This window comes from Hirsutella rhossiliensis (assembly GCF_020360975.1).
Source record: "Hirsutella rhossiliensis strain HR02 chromosome Unknown scaffold00013, whole genome shotgun sequence".
Classification (NCBI taxonomy): Eukaryota; Fungi; Ascomycota; class Sordariomycetes; order Hypocreales; family Ophiocordycipitaceae; genus Hirsutella; species Hirsutella rhossiliensis.
Genome location: NW_025408679.1, coordinates 986660 through 1006673, shown reverse-complemented (window position 1 = coordinate 1006673; position 20014 = coordinate 986660). Strand labels below are relative to the sequence as shown.

The 20014-nt window shown below is 60.4% G+C and overlaps 7 protein-coding genes across 7 annotated transcripts; 4 read left to right on the top strand and 3 right to left on the bottom strand.

Moving 5' to 3' along the window:
- Positions 1-188: 188 nt before the first annotated feature.
- Positions 189-2375, top strand: HRG_09649 (fungal specific transcription factor domain-containing protein; the record flags this gene model as incomplete). Its single annotated transcript, XM_044868120.1, has 5 exons — positions 189-220; positions 279-883; positions 941-1532; positions 1597-1963; positions 2013-2375. 5 exons carry the CDS (start codon positions 189-191, stop codon positions 2373-2375), a joined length of 1959 nt encoding a protein of 652 aa, XP_044716701.1.
- A 203-nt stretch (positions 2376-2578) lies between these two features.
- Positions 2579-4093, bottom strand: HRG_09648 (major facilitator superfamily domain-containing protein; the record flags this gene model as incomplete). The annotated part of the gene is made up of 4 exons (XM_044868119.1): positions 2579-2743; positions 2799-3240; positions 3327-3571; positions 3626-4093. The coding sequence occupies 4 exons, from the start codon at positions 4091-4093 to the stop codon at positions 2579-2581; spliced, it is 1320 nt and encodes a 439-aa protein (XP_044716700.1).
- Positions 4094-6101: 2008 nt separating this feature from the next.
- Positions 6102-7793, top strand: HRG_09647 (LETM1-like protein; the record flags this gene model as incomplete). Its single annotated transcript, XM_044868118.1, has 2 exons — positions 6102-6165; positions 6223-7793. The coding sequence occupies 2 exons, from the start codon at positions 6102-6104 to the stop codon at positions 7791-7793; spliced, it is 1635 nt and encodes a 544-aa protein (XP_044716699.1).
- A 751-nt stretch (positions 7794-8544) lies between these two features.
- Positions 8545-9976, top strand: HRG_09646 (PX domain-containing protein; the record flags this gene model as incomplete). Its single annotated transcript, XM_044868117.1, has 2 exons — positions 8545-8772; positions 8828-9976. 2 exons carry the CDS (start codon positions 8545-8547, stop codon positions 9974-9976), a joined length of 1377 nt encoding a protein of 458 aa, XP_044716698.1.
- An 889-nt stretch (positions 9977-10865) lies between these two features.
- HRG_09645 (subtilase family domain-containing protein) lies at positions 10866-13490 on the bottom strand (the record flags this gene model as incomplete). Its single annotated transcript, XM_044868116.1, has 3 exons — positions 10866-11676; positions 11732-12306; positions 12360-13490. The coding sequence occupies 3 exons, from the start codon at positions 13488-13490 to the stop codon at positions 10866-10868; spliced, it is 2517 nt and encodes an 838-aa protein (XP_044716697.1).
- A 1452-nt stretch (positions 13491-14942) lies between these two features.
- On the bottom strand, positions 14943-15967 carry HRG_09644 (mitochondrial carrier protein; the record flags this gene model as incomplete). Its single annotated transcript, XM_044868115.1, has 2 exons — positions 14943-15794; positions 15872-15967. 2 exons carry the CDS (start codon positions 15965-15967, stop codon positions 14943-14945), a joined length of 948 nt encoding a protein of 315 aa, XP_044716696.1.
- Positions 15968-18686: 2719 nt separating this feature from the next.
- HRG_09643 (uncharacterized protein) lies at positions 18687-19595 on the top strand (the record flags this gene model as incomplete). The annotated part of the gene is made up of 2 exons (XM_044868114.1): positions 18687-18817; positions 18878-19595. The coding sequence occupies 2 exons, from the start codon at positions 18687-18689 to the stop codon at positions 19593-19595; spliced, it is 849 nt and encodes a 282-aa protein (XP_044716695.1).
- Between the last annotated feature and the right edge of the window lie 419 nt (positions 19596-20014).

The following is a 20014-nucleotide window of genomic DNA, read 5'->3' as shown; positions in this document are numbered from 1 at the left end:
GAAAGTACTTTGGCCGGGCAGAGGATTCCAGAAGGAGGGACCCAGAGTTTGTAGAGTTTCGACGTGGCGTTACTTTCATCAAGTCTTAGTCAGCCATCATCCGTCTTTGGCTGCCCAGATTCTGCCCATGCGTGATCCGGCATTCCCGAGCCACCAGACAGGCCAACAGAGCCGAGTCCCGACGAGCCATGCGCTCGAGCCTATCGTGCGATGCCTGCCGGTGCGTATTCGCAATACTATCTATATGCAGCGAAACGACGTTGACGAGCTCGCTGCAGACGGTCCAAAGTCAAGTGTGCTCATTCCGGCTCGCCGCCCTGCCAGAGATGCCAAAAATCCGCCATTGCCGGCTGTCTGCTCACCAGACCTAAGACAAGCCGTGGCGATGGCTTCATCCGCAGCAGAAGGACACTGTCCCGCCGCCCGCCGCAAAAGTCGGCCGATGGCCCGCGACAGCCTCGAGATGAAGCCCAGCAGCAGCCCCTGGCCCAAGAGTCGCCGCTCGCCTTTGACAAGGCCCGCGTCGATGCCCATTTGGCCAACCTGTCCAGCGGCGTCATTCTCAAGACCTTGAGCGTCTTCATCAACAGTTTTCCCGAGCTCGCCATTCTGCATCTGTCCACCTTCCTTGATGATTTTCGCTCCGCTCAGTCCCCCGAGACCAAGGCATTGCTCGGCGCCATCCTAGCCGTCACCAAGGCCCAGCTGACGGCTTCCTGGGCGCACCCTCTCCTGCCTCGAGAGCATTACGCCTGCTATGCCAAGGACATGCTGTCGGCCTTCATTCTTCAGCCACCAAAGATCCAGGTCGTTCAGACGCTCCTCGTCATTACCCTTCACGAGTGGGGATCTCGCGACTTCCACAAGGCTTGGATTTACTGCGGTGAGTGCCCATCCCCCCCCCCCGGCTGCACCTTGCATGTCTGAACCGCGTCCTTAGGAATTGCCATCCGCATCATGCAAGCCCTTCATAGTCTGCGCGTGGCCCCTTATCGCCTCGACTCCACTTCCGACCACCGCCACGACGCCGTCTCGCTCGCCATCGAGACGAGGACCTACTGGGCTTGCTTTATCATGGACTGCATGGTCAATTCGGGAACTTACAACCCGCCCATGCTGCCCATGTCGGAGATGCACAAGCTCAAGATTGCACGCCCGCTCGGCGTCGTCGATTTTGCCTTTGGGCCCGACGCACTGCCCCAGACCGTGGGCGCGGGCCATTGCCTCGCCGGCCAGACGTCCGAGGCGTTGGATTTCACGCAGAGCTTTGAGATTCTCGTGGGCGGTTTTGACATCTGGACCCAGGTCATGACCTTCATCTTCAACGACGGCCGCCGTGCCCCCGGCATGTGCGCTCCGCACAACTGCCCCTGGGTTCCCACGTCCCCCTGGTCACTGTCCATAAGTCAACTGGAGGCGTGGAGAGCTGGGCAGCATCGCAAGCTGCATTATCCGAGCAGCTCGGTTGCCATACATATGACGCTGGGATACGGCGAGACGTTTGTCTACCTTAACCTGCTATACTATGCCAGGTCTGTCCGTCACCAATCTGCACTCGTCCTGAGCACTGGTGACTGACTGCTACTGTACATGAAGCACGCTGATGCTTCACCGTGAATACTTTCCCTTCCTGCCGGCTCCGAATTCGGAGCCTGCAGGGCCGACTGACCGCTCGAGGCTCGAGGCTCCCGCCCCTCCAGGCTGGTGGGAAGAAAGCGCGCGGCAGCTGTTTGGCGCAGCAAAACACATAGCCAGGATACTTCACGAGGCGTCCGAATGCGGAGTTCATCTCATGACGCCCTATGCTGGTTTTTGTGCCTTCTCTGCTGCATACATCAACCTCTACGTCTTTCGGTATCCACGTATGAACTTCAATCGCAGCCCGGACGCAGAGACGTACTTGACAATGTGTCTGGACTACCTGCAAGAGTTTCGCCACGTATGGAGGATAGCCGATGGCTGGGTATTGCCCCCCCAGGTTTGTCTTTACTCGTTGCTAACATGGAAGGCAGACCAAAACCATACGCCAAGCCTCTCTCTTGTACGAGCGCGCCACCAAGGACAAGGCACGATATCGGGGCAGGACGCGAGACGACTTCGACACGCTCCATCGATCACTCCACGAATTCCGAGTCGTGGACAGGTCTGACGACCATCACCGAGAGCTGGACGGAGTAGAGAGTGCGGCCGTCTCTTGTTCTCAGGAAGGGATGGGAGAGACGACGGGGTCGACCAGCACCCAAGAGTGCCTCGTCGACACAAACAGTCTTCTCAGCCAGCTGTTGGCCGAGGTCAGCAGCAATCTCGACGAACAGGGCGCTTGGTCTCAGTGGTGGCCACCCGTGGAGCAGATCGAACCCCCGGCAACGGAATAATGTCCGTCTGTTCTGTTCTTTCTGAGGCAAGTGCATGATATATACCCAACTGTCTAAGTTCTATACATCCCGCTAGATTACCAGATCAAGGCTCCAAAAAGCATATAAGCAAGCAATTTCACTATTGTTTCAATCGCCATATTTCCCTTCAGCGCGTTTCCTTGGTCACATATCTCTGTCGTCTCGCCGTTTTAATTAGTGCTTCACACACGGATGAAAAGCTCCTTGGTGCGCCTCAGCCGGAGAGCAATCATGAAGAAGAGGCCAATCAGGGACATGGCCCCGGCGTAATATGCCGCTGGCCGATACTCGGTTGTATCGGCCTCGGTTCCTGCCAATGCGTACAGGCGCGAAGCTATGGGCGTGCCCTACAATTTCTCTCAGTCAAAGGTCTTTGATGGCAAGCTGACGGTCGGAACTTACAAAGAAATACCCGAAAAACCAACCAGCCCACAACATGGGCAGCACGCCCATTGCGTTTTGCCGCCCAAACACGGAACTGATGACGGTGGGAAACAGGCTGAAGAATGAGCCGCATCCGATGCCACTGATGACGGAGAACAGGGAGAGGATGCCCATGTTGGACGCAAAGGGCCAGATGGCCAGTGCGCTGACGCTGCAGAAGAGGATGGCGATGATCATGCTGTTGATGGGGCCGAGAAAGGAGTCTGCGGTGAAGCCAGCAAATATGCGGCCGACGGTTGACGAGATGTTCCAGATGGTCAGGGCAATGATGCCGGTGGAGCTGGACTGGCTGATGGACCGGGCAAAGACGGGGATGAAGTAGGGCGGGATGAAGAGCGGGAAGCAGGCTATGGCCGAACCGACAAACAAGAGGTGGAACTCGGGATCCTTCCATCGGTACCTGGAGCGTGGTCAGCGGGGGGCGCATCTTCCAAGGAGGTACGGAGGCGTGCTATTGCGCAGAGACAAGGGACAGGTCGAGCGTACCATTGGATGCGCGGAATCGAGTCTCTGGTCGAAGATGCCTGGCCGATGCAGCAGGCGGCTGGAAGACAGACGGCCCACAGCAGGAAGCCCAAGATGCGAAAGGTCCACGGAATGCCGACCTGGCGGACAAGCTGGTGGGTGGCGACGCCCATGACGGCAGCCCCGAGACTGCTGCCGCCAAAGACGACGCCAACGGCCAGGCCCTGGTGTTTGCGGAACCACTTGAGCGACGCGGTCGTGCACGGCTACGGCAAAGGCCCTGTCAGTAGGGAAAGAGGCGCGGGTTAGCTGGGGCGTACCAGGATGGTCAGGCCTCCGCCGACGCCAAAGAGGATGCCGTGCGTGACAACGAGGGCGCCGAGCCGGTCGACAACCCAGCTGGACAGAAACTCGCCCAAGCCGAGGAGAAAGGCGCCGGCAAAGGCTGTCTTGCCATAGCCATAGCGGCGGATAGCCTTGCCGACGAGGATGCTGATGGAGGCCAAGAAAGAAGTGGCAAGGGAGCCGACAAAGGTCAGCGACGTCAGGGACAGTGTCGTCTGCTGGGCAATCTCGGCCTGCAGGATGCCCCACGAGTAGATGACGCCCATGTAGCAGAAGACGGAGCACGAAGATGCGGCAACGACGACCCAGCCACGCCACCCGTCGACGGCGTCGTTGTCGTCGTCGTCCTTGGGTAGCGTGGCCGTGCCGCTCTCGTCTCCGGGCCCCGGGCGGACGGCGGGTGCCTCGACGTCCGACTTTTCGTTTTCGGCGGCGGCGGCCATGTCGGGGGGCGCGGGCTCAGCTTGTAGAGAGTGTTTTCTTCCGCCCTCGTTTCTGCGCTTTCTCTTCCTTTTACCTCACGGCCATATAACATGAGAGAAGGAAGGAAACCAAACTCTACATCGTTTTCAAATATCCGGCAAGGTTTCCACACGCGTAATCCTTTTAAAGGGAGAATTCGCTCGTGGAGCGTCCCTGTTCGGCTTTTATGGCTCATAGCCGAGCTATCCTTGCCTGTGCACATTTAGTTGACTAGAGAGCGCGCTCCGAGCTGCCTGAGCCCGGGCCGCGCGAATCACACGAGTCGCAGCTCGAAAGCTATCCACCGGCTCCGGCGCCAAGAACCGCGTTGCTGTGTAAGTGAAGTGGACCACCGGCTGTGTGGCTCGGGAAAGGTGTTGTGCGGTGGAGCCGAAGTTGAGATCCGGTGCTGAAGCAAACAATTTTGTCAAAGCGAGCTCGTTGTTAGATGGTTTTCGGGTGAGTTCTAGTTGCTGCTGCGGCTGGAGATGTGACTCTGAAATGTTCGGAAGGTGGTTGACATGCAGGCATTATGGCAGGCAATATCGCCGACGGTCGGTGCTCTCCCCCCGTCGGGTCTCGGCTTTGAGGGCGTGAGGTGTAAGTCGGGACTCGGGAACTCGACAAACAGCATGACCGGGCTTTGCCGCCGCCAGTCGGCGAACATGTTTCATGCTGTATAATCGCTGGATTTGCTTGTCGTTGGGTCTTGATTTGCCGTGAAGGCGTCGTAATCATGCGGTCGCTGGATTCATATATATCAATGCTCGGGGGCTCCTGCTTTTCTGACCGGCTGGAATCCAAACAGGTCAATGGCAAGATGGCACTCTTTGGTTGGACCATCGTGAAATGCCTACCGGCGCGGATTGCTTCTTGCACGTCTTCGTCTAATTACTGCACCCACAAGTCGGGAGCCGGGCGGAGCTCGCCTTGGCAGCAAACGTGGCTCAAAACAGCCAATGTCTCTTGTGAAGTCGGAATGGGCCATTGCTGGAAAAGAGCATGCCGTAGAGGAGCAAGCAGGCAACTTGCAGGGTTTGTAATAATGAAAACGCGGTATATTACGGAGGTACTTAGCGAAACATTAGTTGTTTAGTAAATATCACTGCGAGAGAAGTCGTCGCAGATCCCGCCAGTACACAGCTACACCGTAGATTCCTGAATCACAACCTCTCCAACTTTATAGTACGCTTAACAATGTGTACTGTATGCGCCTTCCGGCAGTCAAAAGGACGTATGGTGGGCGTTCCCTTTAGGCGTTACGGAGTTGGTGACGATGGGTATAGGGTAGGCAGGTGAGGGATAGGTATGTGGCCCCATCCCGGAACTCAACCTGCTTGGCTTATGCCCTCTTCTTGACCGGTGTTTTATTTAGCAGTGCTCTTTTTGTGTACGTTTTGTCTATCCTTGAGCTGCCTTCTGGCATAATGAGTGGCGCATAGAATCCAACGGAATGTGTCCGCTGAGGCTTCTTTTGCCTTTTCCATGTGACATAAGCTGATCCATTTGCATTGATCACGTGCCGTTGATGATCAGGCATAATCTTATCTCGAGGACTATACAGTGCATATTACAGTATAGCACTGTACAACCACGCCGGCCTTCCCGCGTTGGCCGTCAGGTACGTACATACCGCCCAACGGCCACTCCGTCACTCACGATGCATTACATCAGCACATACCACCAATCACAGCACAGGATATCCGCCCACTGGATTCTCCGTCCCTCGGCCAGCGCACGGCGGATTCTCCCCGTATCTTTGCCGTATTTGTAAGGTCGTTTTGCAGTCCAAAGTACAAGTACCACTGTTGGGATGCAGGGACTTTCCATGCGCCAGTATCTCCCTCTCGCAACAGCTCCCTCTTCTTCTTCCCTCTCCGTTTCCCTCTTCCAGCAACGACCATCCGACCTCAGCGCTCCCATGCCATCGTAACCGACCTTGCCGCTCCCTTACGACAACCCCGCCTATTGCACCTCACGGCCGCCGCCATGAGTGCCTCGTCTGCGGTCGCCCGCAGGGCGGCAGCTCGCAACCCGCTGCTGCTAGGAAACGGTATGCCGCCTGGGAGCCCCTTGGGCGCTTGAACGCGCCGTTGACTTGGACCTATAGCCAGAAACCTCCCCCGAGGCATCTCGCCCGCCTTGATGGCCCGACATGTCGCAAGGCAAGCCCAAATCCCGGCCCTCGCCCTCCTCATCCCCGCCCGCCACATGGGCACCGAGCATCACCGGTCCGATGCGCACAACTCGGGACCGCCTCCCGGCTTCAACGTGCAAGAGGCTAAGAAGCCGCTGTCCAAGGAGGACGCAGCCGCGGCCAAGAAGGATGGCGCCGACGCCGGCGGCAAGGCGGCGCCGCCCAAGCAGCCCCAGGACATGACCAAAACCGAGGCCGCCATTACCGAGCTGGCCGCGAAAAAGGGCGACGCCGCCGAGAGACACGAGTTGGCAAAGGCCGAAAAGGAGGACAAGAAGCTCACGGTGTGGCAAAAGGTCAAGAAGGAGGCGCGGCATTACTGGGACGGCAGCAAGCTACTCGCCGCAGAGATCCGCATCAGCTGGAGACTGGCGCTCAAAATGGCGGCCGGCTACGACTTGACGCGCAGGGAGAATAAGCAGCTGCAGAGGACCGTCAGGGATCTCGGCCGCCTCGTCCCCTTCTCCGTCTTCATTATCGTGCCCCTGGGCGAGGCGCTGCTCCCCCTGGCCCTTAAGCTCTTCCCCAACATGCTCCCCAGCACCTTTGAGGGCCAAAAGTCAAAGGACGCAAAGGCCAGCCTGCTGCGGTCAACGCGCAATGAGGTCAGCGACTTTCTGCAGCAGACGCTCAAGGAGACGGGCCTGCCTCTGAGCCCGGCGACGGCGCAAAAGGAGGAGTTTGGCAACTTTTTCCGCAAGGTGCGGTCGACGGGCGAGGCGCCGACAAAGGACGACGTCATCAAGGTGTGCAAGATCTTCCGCGACGACATGACGCTCGACAACCTGTCGCGGCCGCAGCTCGTGTCCATGTGCCGGTACATGAACCTTAATACGTTTGGGACCGACATGATGCTCCGCTATCAGATTCGCCACCGCATGAGGCAGATCAAACGCGACGACAAGGCCATTAGCTTCGAGGGCATCGACAGCCTGACGGTGGCGGAGCTGCAGACGGCGTGCGCGGCTCGCGGTATCCGCACCCACAGCGTGTCGCCGGCGCAGATGCGGACGGACCTGCAGACGTGGCTCGACCTCCGCCTCAAAGAGGGCGTGCCATCGACGCTGCTGGTGCTCAGCAACGCCTACATGTACGGGCAGGGGTCGGGCGAGGGGTCAAGCCAGGTTGACGCGCTCATCGGGGTCATGTCATCGATCCCCGAGGAACTCTTCCACGAGATCGAGCTCGAGGTGCACAACGCCGAGGGCGCGGCGACCAACAAGCAGCGGCTCGAGGTGCTCAAGGAGCAGCAGGAGCTGATTGAGGAGGAGAATGAGCAGAACGAGGAGAGCCAGAGCACGGGCATGGCGACGCCGCGCGATGTGGACGACATTGACGAAAAGGAGGAGCGGCAGCTGTCGGCCGAGGCGGCGGGCGTGGAGAAGTCGGCGGCGGGTGAAATGGTGGACGCGGAGCGTGACATGGCCAAGGCCGAGGAGGTGGAGGGCAAGGCGGCCGAGGGCGTCAAGGCCAAGAAGGACTAGGGATGAGCAGGAGAGGGAGTGGACGGCGCTGCAGGAACATACAACGGCGCCGGAAACTCGCCACTGCTCTGGCCAGTCACTGTCACGACACTCACTCTTTTCTTTTTTTTCTCTTTGTTTGATACATCTCTCTCCAAAACTCGGACGGATGCTTCCCTTGTCATCTGTACGACTGGAAGTTGCGCAGGAGGCACACCAGGAAATGGGCATTGGCTGCATCCATGAGAAAAGGGCGGCGGGCATAGATGAAGACGGGCGTGTCGACACTGGAATAGCACAATAGACGGCGCGGATGGAGCCCATGGCTGAGTCTCTGGCGCCCTGACTTGACAAGCTGATGAATGAAGGCGTTGTGTGATGGCTTGCCTGTCAGACGAGGCATGTTGGTGATGGTGGTGGCTGCACGTGGTGCTTTGTATAGAGTACATGTCTCGAGAGCCAAAGAGCGATTTTCAGGGGCCTCGCGGCGTCGAGAAGCTGCAGGCTCTCGTACTCGGTACTTGCTGCTGCAAGCCACTCCCAAGCCTGCTTAACTTGGCAGCTTCGTCCCCCATGTCATCAATCAGCCGCATCGAGCAGCAGCTGCCCCCACATTATATTTATAGGCTCACGCCTCCTCCCTCCCCCAACCTCTGTCCCTCTCGCATCGCCTCTCCCCGTGACGCCGCCGCCTTGCGCTCTCCCCCAACTCCCCCACGACATTATACAGACGAGGGCACGCCAGAGCAAAGCAAGAGGGACACTATCAACCATGGCCGTCGCAGACCAGGACAAGTTTTCAAACGTCTCGTGGAGCGAGCATGTCCACGACCAAACAAGCCGCCCCGTCCCGCCCGCCGAGGAGCCCGGACATACCATGGACACGGGACACGCGCCCGAGCCGCTGGGCGGCGAGAGGCTGCAGTGTGCCGTCGGCTCGCCGCTCAAGGAGAACGACGGCAGCAAGGACGCCTTTGTCTCCTATCTCATCACCACCAACGCATGCCGCCCTCGTCTTCCCCCCTCGCTCGCTCGCGGCTGACCAGTGTCCACAGTCCACTTTCCCGTCCTTCCAGAAGCAGACGACGTCGGTCCGCCGGCGCTTCACAGACTTCGTCTTTCTCTACAAGCAGCTCATGCGCGACTATCCCGCCGCCGCCGTCCCGCCGCTCCCCGACAAGCAGCGCATGGAATATGTCCGCGGCGACCGCTTCGGCTCCGACTTCACCTCGCGCCGCGCCCACTCCCTGCAGCGTTTCCTCACCCGCCTGTCCCTGCACCCGACGCTGCGCCGCGCCCCCATCCTGCACACCTTCCTCGAGAGCCACGACTGGAATGCCACGATGCGCACCCGCAGCACCCGCACAAGCCTCGGCGCCGAGCAGGCCGGCACCGGCGGCGTCTTTGACAACTTTGCAGACACCTTCATCAACGCCTTCACAAAAGTCCACAAGCCCGACCGCCGCTTCATCGAGGTCAAGGACAAGGGCGACAAGCTCGACGAAGACCTCGGCCACATCGAAAAGGTGGTGGCCCGCGTCGTCCGCCGCGAGGCCGACCTCGAGACGGACCTCAAAGACCTGGCCGAGCAGTTCCAGAAGCTCATCACCCTCGAGCCCGGCGTCGAGGCCGCCGTTCACGCCTTTGCCGCCTCCATCGAGGACACGGCCGCCCACCTGCGCCAGCTCCGCGATGTCACCGATCAGGACTACCTCGGCTCCCTGCGCGACATGCAGGCCTACTCCATCTCCCTCAAGAACCTGCTGCGCGCCCGCGAGCAGAAGCAGCTCGATTTTGAGCAGCTGACCGAGTACCTCAACAAGTCGACGGCCGAGCGCGACACCCTGCAGGCCGGCCACTCGGCCTCGGGCGCCGGCGGCTTCATCCGCGCAAAGTTTGAGGATGTGCGCGGCGTCGACCACGAGCAGGCCCGCCGCGAGCGCACCCGCAAGCTCGAGCTGCGCGTCGAGGAGCTCACCACCGAGGTGGAGCACGCCCGCAACACGAGCGACATGTTTGACGACGAGGTGGTCAACGAGGTGGCCGACTTTGAGCGCATCAAGCGCGCCGAGTTCAAGGCCCAGCTCGGCGGCTTCGCCGACGCCCACGTCGCTTTTTACGGCGGCGTCGTCGACATTTGGGAGCGCTACGTGCAGGAGATGGGCAGGGAGGGGGCCGCCGGCGGCATCGCGGCGGCATCATGAGCCGTCGGGGGGTGGCCCTTTGTGGGTGGCGTACAGGAAAAGTACACAGGCTTCACCTACGGCGCTCGGATAGGGAGTTTTCTGGTCGGGTTGGGATGCAGCGTCGCAGGTCAATGGCTCAAGGTGCATCAAGCGCATACAGGGGGGGTCAAATCGCAAGACTTGGACACGGCGTGGCGGGGAGACGGGCAGGGCCGAAAAGGAGCGGCACAGCACGCGCGGACGGGTCGGGGGGAGGTTGGCTGTGGCGCACGCGCGTCGCCAGGGGCGTGGCTGGTGCAGGGTGCGCTGCTGATTGGGAAACGCCTCGGAGAGGAGAAATCTGGCCTTTTTGATCGCCGTCATGTCACGGCTTGCTGGAGCGAGATCCCACCTCTCCCTCGCGGGAGTGGGGAAAGCGGAGGCCGAGGGGTGAAATGGCGGCTTCCTCCCGAGCCACCCGGTCCACGTCTTCTCGTCCGCCATGTGTGAGCCGGGGCACCGACCAAGATCGAGCGCCGCGTCCCCTGGCGAGACGGAGAGGGGGGGGCATTCCGTGCTGTGCGGGAGAGGGCAAACCGGGGACAAGGCGGGAAAGTGACGGAACCTGCCTGGTCTTGGACGGAGAAGACGCATCTCATGCACGGAGGAGGGGAGTGGTGAGAGGAGGATCCCGATGCAGGAGGACAGACTAAACGCCCCTTGATTCCATGCAACTTTGGTTCCCATGTGCGATGCGGCCAGCAACAAGTACATAGCCAGCAGAAAGCAGCAGCAGCAGCGTGAGTGCATACCCAAAAGATGATGACGCCTCAGCCTTGTTGCTCCCCCCTCCTGCCCACCCGCCCTTGTGCCTCACGTCGTTCCTCCATTACACGACCAGCCCCCCTACCCCCCCCGGCGCGCCTCTTCACCCCCTGCGGCCCCTGACGCCCAAGAGGCTCGCGTCGTCGCCTGCGCCGCCGCCGCCTCTACCCTCGCCGCCGCCGTCTGCGCCGCCGTCGTCGTCGCTCTCCTCGCCCACCACGTACTGTTCCGCCTCGTCCTCGCCCACCAATCTCTCGGCCGACTGGTCCTTGTACGCGCCTAGCCCCGCGTCGCCATGGCCCTCGTCGCCGTCGTCATCGTCGCTGCCTCCGGCAAAGGCGTCGTATAGCTCGCCGCCCCGCGTCCGCCGGCCGCGCCGGCCGCCTAGACCGTCCTTTTCGCCGCCGTCGAGGGCCTCGAGCTCCTCCTCGTCGATGAGCTCGAATTCGTAGTTGTCGCGCGCCTGGTTGCGCAGGCGCCGGCGCCGGGCCACCCAGAGGTACGCGCCCAGTCCCACGCAGAAGACGATAATGAGGCACAGCGCCCCGTAGAGCCACACCGGGCCCGGCTTGGTAAATATGGGCGGCGTCACGCCCGGTGTGCTCGTGGCCGTGGGCGTCGGCTTGGCGCCAGGTTTCGTGGGACGCTCGGGGTGGTCCGTGGGGATAGCGATTGATGTCGGCTCTTCAGGCAGCGGAATCACCGTCGACGTCGCCACAGGGCCCGTGATGGTCGATTGGATTCTGTCGTGATCGTCGTCATCGGTCGCATTGGGCATGGGTAGGGGGTACGCCTTGGCGGCGTCGATAGCCTCGCCCCACAGCTTGAGATGCCAATCGACCAGCATTCCCTGGTGCTCATTCTGCTTGGTGTCGTGAACGACCAGGCTCCAGTTGCCAATGCCGGATTCGCCCCTGGATTTGCATCAGCCGCCCGTCCCGTGTCCTGCACTGGACCCTTGGCACTTACCAGTGAACGACGGTCATAAAGGTCCAGTCGTCGTAGCCGCCCCTGTGGTTGTCGTGCGCCCGTGCCGTCGCAATATGGCTGACGACGTTCTCCGGGCTGATCAAGTCTACGCTCACGTCGCCGCGGCGAGTGTGATTCAAGTTCATCGTGACGGTGACGTGCTCGAGGCGCGCTAGGTTTGCCGACCTGATGGCGTCGGCGGTGACTTCGAAGTGGGTGACGAGCCCGTGCTCGCCTTCGGGGATGGCCGTCCCGACGTGCACCCACGGCGAGAAGAGCCAGGCTTGTGGCATTACTTTTTTCCACGTCTTGGCCTTTTCGACAAGGGCGTAGCTGTCAATCTTGCCGTAGCCAAAGTAGTGGCTGTACTGCTTCCCGATGGCCGTCTTCTTCCAGCTCTCCTGCTTGTCTTGAACAGGGATGGCGGTATCCATGGCTAGGTACTGCATGTCTCTCCAGGTCAAGTCGGGCCGGACCTGCATGACGAGGGCGAAGATGCCGGCAGCGAGGGGGGCGGCTGCCGAGGTGCCGCCGTGAGTCGAGGTGCACCGATTGACGCCAACGTCGGTCGTATGCTGTCGAAGTGTCAGACATGGCTTCTCTTCGGGGCACCAGGGGAAGCACCTACAATGGAATCGCCGCCGCCGCTGCTGTAGGTGACGACGAGCTGCGCCGAGCAAAGCTCCGAGTAGTAGGGATGGTGGCCGGCGCGGTCCACAGCTCCGACGGTGATGCTGTAGATGGAGTTTGTGTAGCCGTCAAAGTTGCAGTTGTCGCCGCTCGCCGCGCCGTTGCCGCTGGCAAATACGTAAATGGAGCCGAGGCCGCCTCGGCCCTCTTGGATGCCCTTGAGAATGGCCCTCTGAATGAGGATGCCGGGAGCTTCCATGGACCTGCCGTCGTCTCGGGGCCCCCAGGAGCACGAGTAGATTTGGTTCTCCTGGTTCCCAAAGACCATGGCGTCGGCCTCGTCGGCGTCGCTGATGGGCTTGCTGAGGATTCGGATGCCGGCGACGCGGGCGTTGTAGGCGGCGCCGATGCCGCAGACGTCGTTCCGGACGGCAGCGACCTCGCCAGCGCAGCGGGTGCCGTGCCTGTCGTCTGACAGCTTTGGCTCGGGGACGGCTTGGTTGTCGTTGAAGTCCCAGGAGCCCTCGGCAAAGTAGTTTTGCTTCAGATCGTCACTGTGCATGTCGATGCCATCGTCGATGATTGCGACGGTGGCATTGAAGCCAGTGGTGCCCTCGAGCCAAAGGCCGGTGACGTTGATATCGTGGCCGGGCTGGAGGGTGTTGATGAGGTGCCACTGCTCCTTGAATATGGGATCCCTGATGTTGAGCTTGTCCATGAGCAGATTCTGCCTCTCGACAGTGGCAGCATCGGCCGAGGGACTAGATGCGCGGAGGTCGAGGGCTGAGTCGGGGGGAGGGGGAATGAAGCGCTTCTCGAGACGCATGCGCGGCACCTGCTTCCTGGCCAGCAAGACGCCGTCGAGGACATCGGGGCCGGCCAAGTCTCGTTTCCTGCGCCTGTGCTCCTGAAGCTCCCGTTTTAGCACGTCGTGGTGTGTCTTGCGGGCACGCAAGAGGAAGTGGTCGCTGAGACTCGGGAGCGGGCCATCGTTTTGCATGCCGAAGCGGTCTGCGACTTGGTCGGGGGAGACGGATTGAGCCAGGTGAACGACGTAGTAGTCATACCTGTCATAGAGTCGCCGGCTGGGGCGGGGGGGCGAGCGACGAGCGGGTGATGCAGGGTCCATGGCAGGTGGTCGTTCAACGCATGGACATGTGGCCGTGGGCGTGGCAGCGATGGATGCCCTAGGACCCGGGGTCGGAGGATCAACGTGTCGTTGTGGCCGTTTGGTCCAATTGCGCAGCGTTTCGGGAGACGAGCCAAGAGACGGGACGGGCCGGGGAGGAGACAAGAGAAGAGAAGAGAAGAGAGTGCCGGCAACAAGGGCTGGCTCGGCTGATGGCTGTCGGATGGGCGAGGATGGTGGTGACGGACGGTTTGGGGTGTCGTGGCCGTTACTTGATTGCCGTCCGGGGCAGCGACAGACAGACGAGAGCCACCCCTTGCCAGGGGCCACTTTCTGCCCGGTGCAAGTACCGGTACTTTGATTCTCGGGGAGTATTTCCAGTGGGCCCCAATAAATGTCGGCCCCAATTGTGGATTCGCCCTGCCCCTTGATCAGCCTCGGCTCCTGTACTCCGTACTCCGTACTGTACTGTACCCGGACTCTCCCCCCTGTTTCGGTACCTGATTTCCCGATGAAGAGGCCCTTGGCCGGGCAAGCAACAAGTCTTGCTGTACGGTAAGCTGACGGCTTGAAAAGACTGCAAAATGTCTGACCTGACAGGTAGTAGGTAGGTAAGTAGAGTGACCACACAACCGCCAGGGAGGGTCTCGGTGCTCTAAAAAGAAGCCCCGGGCGCCATCCACCCACCTGAACCACTTGGGGCGCCAGCCACAGATATCCAGTACTCACACCTCGCCGAGATATGCCAAATAGTCACGGTACCCTCTACCGCCCTGCTGCTACCACCTGCACGTCTGCTTAGGTGCGGCTGTTAGTGTATTCCCCCCAAGTGAGCGGGACGAGTGGCTTGCCCTCCAGGAGTCAAGGTACCTAGGTAGTACCTACCTTAGTAGCCTTGGGCACTTGACGACTTCAGGTTGTACCTAAGTAGATACCTAGTACTCGAGGCATAGGGGCAATTGAGTCGGAACAACGTAGGGTAGGTAGACATCAGGAACAATAACACGGTGCACCTAACAATTAGGTGCACGCCGGTGCAACGGTGGTTCTGACGCAACCCCCTTTCCATCGACCATCCGTAGCCCTCCGGCACCTGCCCTCAGGCATGGCTCTCCTCTTCCATTCATGGTCCTGACCTCTAACCTACCGGCTGTCAAGTCATTCTTCGACTCTACTTGTGCTTTGGTCCCAGGCCATCGCCAAGTCACCCGATGATGACTGTTCCAGCGTGAACAAGCAGCTTGCAGCCGTGGACAAGATTAATGCTCTCACGTCTACGGCTTTGACAACACCGAGTTCAGCCACCCACCCCAAATCACCAAGTCTGTCTGGCCGTCTTGATGGCCATGCCTCAGGTTCTTGCGAATCGAAAAGATGAAAACAGTACAGACTCTAGATGCCTTTGGACTCCAAGGAAGAAACTCCCGCAAACTCCATGGCTACCTTGCTCCTTCACAGCGACTCTTCCTTGTGAATCTCGATGCCCGGCGGGGCTCCCGTGAGTTCCTTGCAGCGCGCATAGATGACAAACTGGCCCGACACCAGGGCACACGTCATGACCAGACGCGGGCCCAGGCCGGACAGGAGCAGACGGCGGGGGCCAAATTCGCGGGCGAGCTGGAACATGCGGCTGGTGGCGCCCTGCTTGCTGTCGCCGGCGCCCTTGTTGATGGCCGACAGCAGCGTGTCGGCCGGGTGGGAGAGCACGGCGGCGGCGGCACCGGCGGCGAGGCCCGACGTCAGCTCAACGGCTGTCGACTCGAGCGACGTGAGGCGGGCCTTGCGCTCGGGCCCCATGGCGCGGTAGATGACCTCGTTGGCGGCCTCGTGGACCGAGAACTGGCCGACGGCAAAGGGCACCTGCTTGAAGAGCAGAGGGACGAAGCCCGAGTAGAATCCGCGCAAGCCCTCCTCTCGGGCCATGCGCATAAAGCCGGTGCTGAGGCCCGAGGCGTAGCCACGCTGCGAGACGAGGCGGATGCGCGTCGCCTCGAGCGGGCACAGCAGGATGTCGGCAAAGAACTCGGCCGTGGCACTGGCCGACAGGTAGACGGCGGTGCGCTTGTTGACGGCCTCGGCGGGGCCGCCAAGCATGGAGATGTACTTTTTCTTGAAGAACTCGTAGCCGGCGAACTTGCTCCCGCCCTGGACAAGGTAACCAACAGCTGTTGGGCCAAAACCGGTAAGCAGGGCCGAGGCACCTTCCTTGGCGACGATGGCGCGGCCGGCGCGGAGCATGTTGAGCCCCTTCATCGAGTCGTCGACCTGGATGCGCGTCTTGACGACGTCGATGGGCGTCGCGGCCTGTCAGAAGGGTCAGGTCAGTCCTCTTGTCCGTTTCCAGCCCGACCTTTGCCCTCTCCTCTAGCAGTACCACTTACCCCATGGGTGGACGTGGCGGCCAGGGCACCGGCGGCGAAGAACTTGGCATAGTCGCCGAGGGAAAAGGCCGGCAGCTCGTCTTTCTTGGGAGCCATGTCGGAGGGGGACGCGATGCTCGGCGTGGAAGCGGCAACAGAGGCTCAGAGGGAGCCCAATGGCCAGGGAGAGAGACGGAGAGAGTATATCTAGGAAGCTTGCGATGCCGCGTCGGCCGGTGGCTGGCAGAGGATTTTGTCGCATCCGGGGAGGATGACGTCGTTTCCGCAACTCCCGGGCCACCGGACCGTACTGTCCGCGGCGGCCTGCATGACACAGCAGGTCTCCATCGGCGGTAACTTAATAATACCCATCTGTCTAGGTAGGTGCGGTGCATAGGTAGGTACGGTACTAGCACGCGGCTGACGGATGCGTGGCATGATTTTGGTTCCCGATTGCAAGCATCCCGCGCTTGGCTGCAACGGCCGAGGTCGTTTCTCGAGCACCCGCTGGACTAGGAAGACCAAAAATAACATTAATGGGCAGCGGCAAGGGTCGAGCCTGCAGCCTCCTGATAAGATCATGTCACTGCTCAGATAAGTCTTCAGCGCACTCGTGATTACTATTCAGGCCTTGATCACTTACATGACGAGGAAACCAGCGACAGTCCCCGAACGTGATGAGTGGGCCGGTGCTCTGCCCGCCCTGTAGCCTGTAGGTCCCTGAACGCTCCCGAGATGAAGCCTGAGTAATACCTACCTACCTAAGGTAGGTGGTAGGTAGGTAGGTAGGTACGCTAGGTACCTACCCAAGGTAGATATGTACAAGCAACAAGGTAATTATTTCGTATCCCGCTGGGCAAACAACCTAGGTAGGCACCTAGATGATGGCGACATGGACGGGAAAGAGCAACGCGACTGACCGCTCACCAACTCCTTCCATGTCAAGCCCATCACGACAAAGGTCGATTATTACCTGCTCACCTCTCTCCGTCAGTCCACCGCCACCTCGCGCGTTGTATCCCTCCTCTGCGAGGCGCCCCGTCCCAGCTTCTGCACGCAATCGCAATCACAATCGGCCCCCAGCCCAGCCAGCCAACAGAACCGAGCCGTCGGTTCCCCCAAGCATGCGCAGGCACGCTCTTTGTGCGTTGTTTGTCGGCCATTGGGCCAATTCGGGGCATCGCGGCATCGTGCTTACGTCCAAACTCGACGCCCTGAGGAAACAGAGTCGACGCTCTTCGACCAGCGTCGTCCGTCATTCGTCGTCCAGGCGCCTGCCCGGTCCAGCTCCTTCAGCCAGAGATGACAGATCCCACGACCTCGCACCATCCGAACTCCTGCGGCCGAGCTGTCTCCTGCATCTCTAGCTCGCATACCACCCCGGCAGCCTTCGTTTCGCCTGTTGGCTCCAGCCCGGCACTCGAGACGTCCTCAATTTCCACCCTCCCCCCGTTGCTTTTTGCTCTCTGCCCTCCCAGCCGTCGACCTGGCCGCTCCAAGTAGGCTTGGGGACAAGAGAAGATGGCTTTGCTCGGCGCAAGCAAAGTTCCCGTCTCTCGACCGACACACCAACCATCCATCCTTCGGGCCAACAGCGAGCGTCTCTTCCTGCCGCTCCGTGGCACGCAACTGTTCTGGAACTGCCCACTCGCCTGCAAGAAGCTCCCCCTTTCCCGCACAGTACTTGGTACCCTAACGTCCATTCCGTCGTTGTGGGAGAGAACGGCCCCCGTGGCAAGAGGGCAAATCTCTCGCTTCTCTGTCCCGGCTCTCAGGGCTGGGTGGAATACGACAACCTCGACTAACAGCGCCGCCCATGACTTTGTTGGCGGAGCTCGGCAGACCAGCGGCCTGTATCCGTAGGGCTGACCGAGACGGATGAAGAAGCGAACCCGCGTTGAGACCACGCTCATCAGCATCAGTGCTTGTCGTGATGCAACACCCGTCCGCGATCAGTCTCGACCCACGACTTGTTCCATCCACAAGCGCCGACAAGGATGCATCAAAGCCAAGCCGTCGAGTCATCTCTGCAACAAAAAGCCTCGCGGGCCATTCTCCCGAAGAGGAAGTTGACCCTCTAGAACTTCAAGCACTCTCTTGTCACCTCGCACCCACCCTCCCAGCTGCGGGTGCTTGGCTTGGCCCTTGCCTGGCCCGACAGTCGTCGGCTGACTCCGCGTCTCCTTGCCCCTGGCCGCTGTGCTCTTGTGGCTGCGAGCGTCTGACCCAGCGAGGCGGTTCGGCCCCACTCACGCCCTCGCCCCGGACCCGTCCGCTCGGGCACCAGCATCCTCCCCCCCTGTCACGGGAAGGCGTCGGCGCTAGCAAGCCCATCCCCCATGCCGACTGTCCCCTCAGCATGTCCTTGCGTACGGCAAGACTTGGCTTGGTCATCAAAGCTTGTTGCCCGTTACACAGGGCCTGCTGTCAAGCACGCATCATGGTCGTAGGTTGTACCGGGTCTCCTGCGGCCACTTCGTTCTGTAGTAACGAGGAAAGAGGAGAGAAGACAAGGGCCGGGCTCCGGACAAGCTCTGACGGCCGGTGGGACCGCTGCCTCGCAGGGGAAATCGACTGGCGCGCCACCCAGTCCCAGACACCCGGGTCCCATCGAGCCCTTGCTCGCTGCCACATCTTGTACTTTGCCTGCAGCTCGATAATCCTGGCCGGGCCAGCAGCCGTCCGTACGGAGCGGCCACCTCCCCCACACCATTCTCTTCTTCGTTCCATGCCTCTTTAAAAGCCGGTCGTCAGGCCATTCCACCGCCCATCCTGTCCCATGGACATCCGTCCTCTTTCTGGCACAACCCGCACTCTCCCGCAAGCACCAGCCACTATGCCCTCCATGGATTTGCTTCGAGGCATCGAACCCACCCGACCAACACCCTACGACAAGGGCCCAGAAACGTCGCAACTGAGCAGAGATGGCAGTATCAGCCTCGACGATATGTCGATGGGCAGCTTGTCGTAAGTATATGGAGCCAAACCACTCTTTTCGAGGCGATCCCCTCTGAGCCAGTATCACAGACCTGTCGACATGCCCGTCTTCGCCCGCAAGCACGATCCCCCCGTCGACCGGTCCGACTTGACCAACTCGCCATTGTTGCTCATGGTTCCGTCGGAGTCGGCGGTGATGGGCCAGCTTCGGCCTGCCAGCCCCGAAGGCCGATACCCCCTTCACCCTCCGGCTGCTAGCACTTCGCTTTCCCCCCCATCACCAATCCTCCCATTACATATCTACTTGATGGACAAGAATGATCATGAACGTCGGCTCCTGAGGCTGTCCGGCTGTCCGAGCCTCGCCCTTCACGCAGCTAGGCTCGATTTCGGGTCCGAGCCGGAGTGGAGCGGACGAGCGTCGAGGGGGCCGGAGGCAGAGGGTCTCTCGGAGCCACTTTCTTCTTGGGACTATGTCGAGCGTGATGAGGAGCTGCATCAAGAAACTCATCGCGCGCCAGCCGCTGCACACAAGAGGAACGTCGAAGCTGCTCGAATGATCGGCTCTGGTTTAGATGATCGCCGGAAAATGGCACGCCCAGCTCCGACAGGCAAGCACCGCCCCGTTTCGCCCTTGTCGGCCGCCTCGCTCTCTTCTTCTCCTCGTGCCGATGTCTCGACCATATCTGACCTCGTCGCGGATGCACCCCTGGCAGCACGGCATATCTCTCTTCACCGCGAACTCCAACGAGCGGGCCTGGGCGGTCTCGGGACGAGCGCTCACAGCCGACTTCGTTACCATCGGTGAGAGAGAAAGACCCATGATGAGACACTGAGCGCGTGGACTAATTCTGGACTACGATGCTAGGGCTGGTGATGGGGTTCCTCGGAGTATGCGGGTCAAGAAGCCTTTGCTGCAAAGGCGTCGCCCTGGGCCTAAGAAAGATCCTTGACAAGTGGAACGACACGCAGGGCAAGGTCACGATGAATCACTGGCTAGTGCTTTAGTCATGTTGGGGTCAAAGTTTTGTTTGATTTTTGACTTTCCAAATATAAAAACCCAGCTGCTTTGCAAGGGGAGCCACCTCGCTTCTCAGATGATGACCTCAACAACCAAGTCCCTCAAACTCTCGCATTCCTATAAAAGCAGACGCTGCCTGGCCATGCTTTAGGTCTTGGGTATCCAAATAATCAAATCCAACCATGCCCAAACGCCAGTCCCGCTCA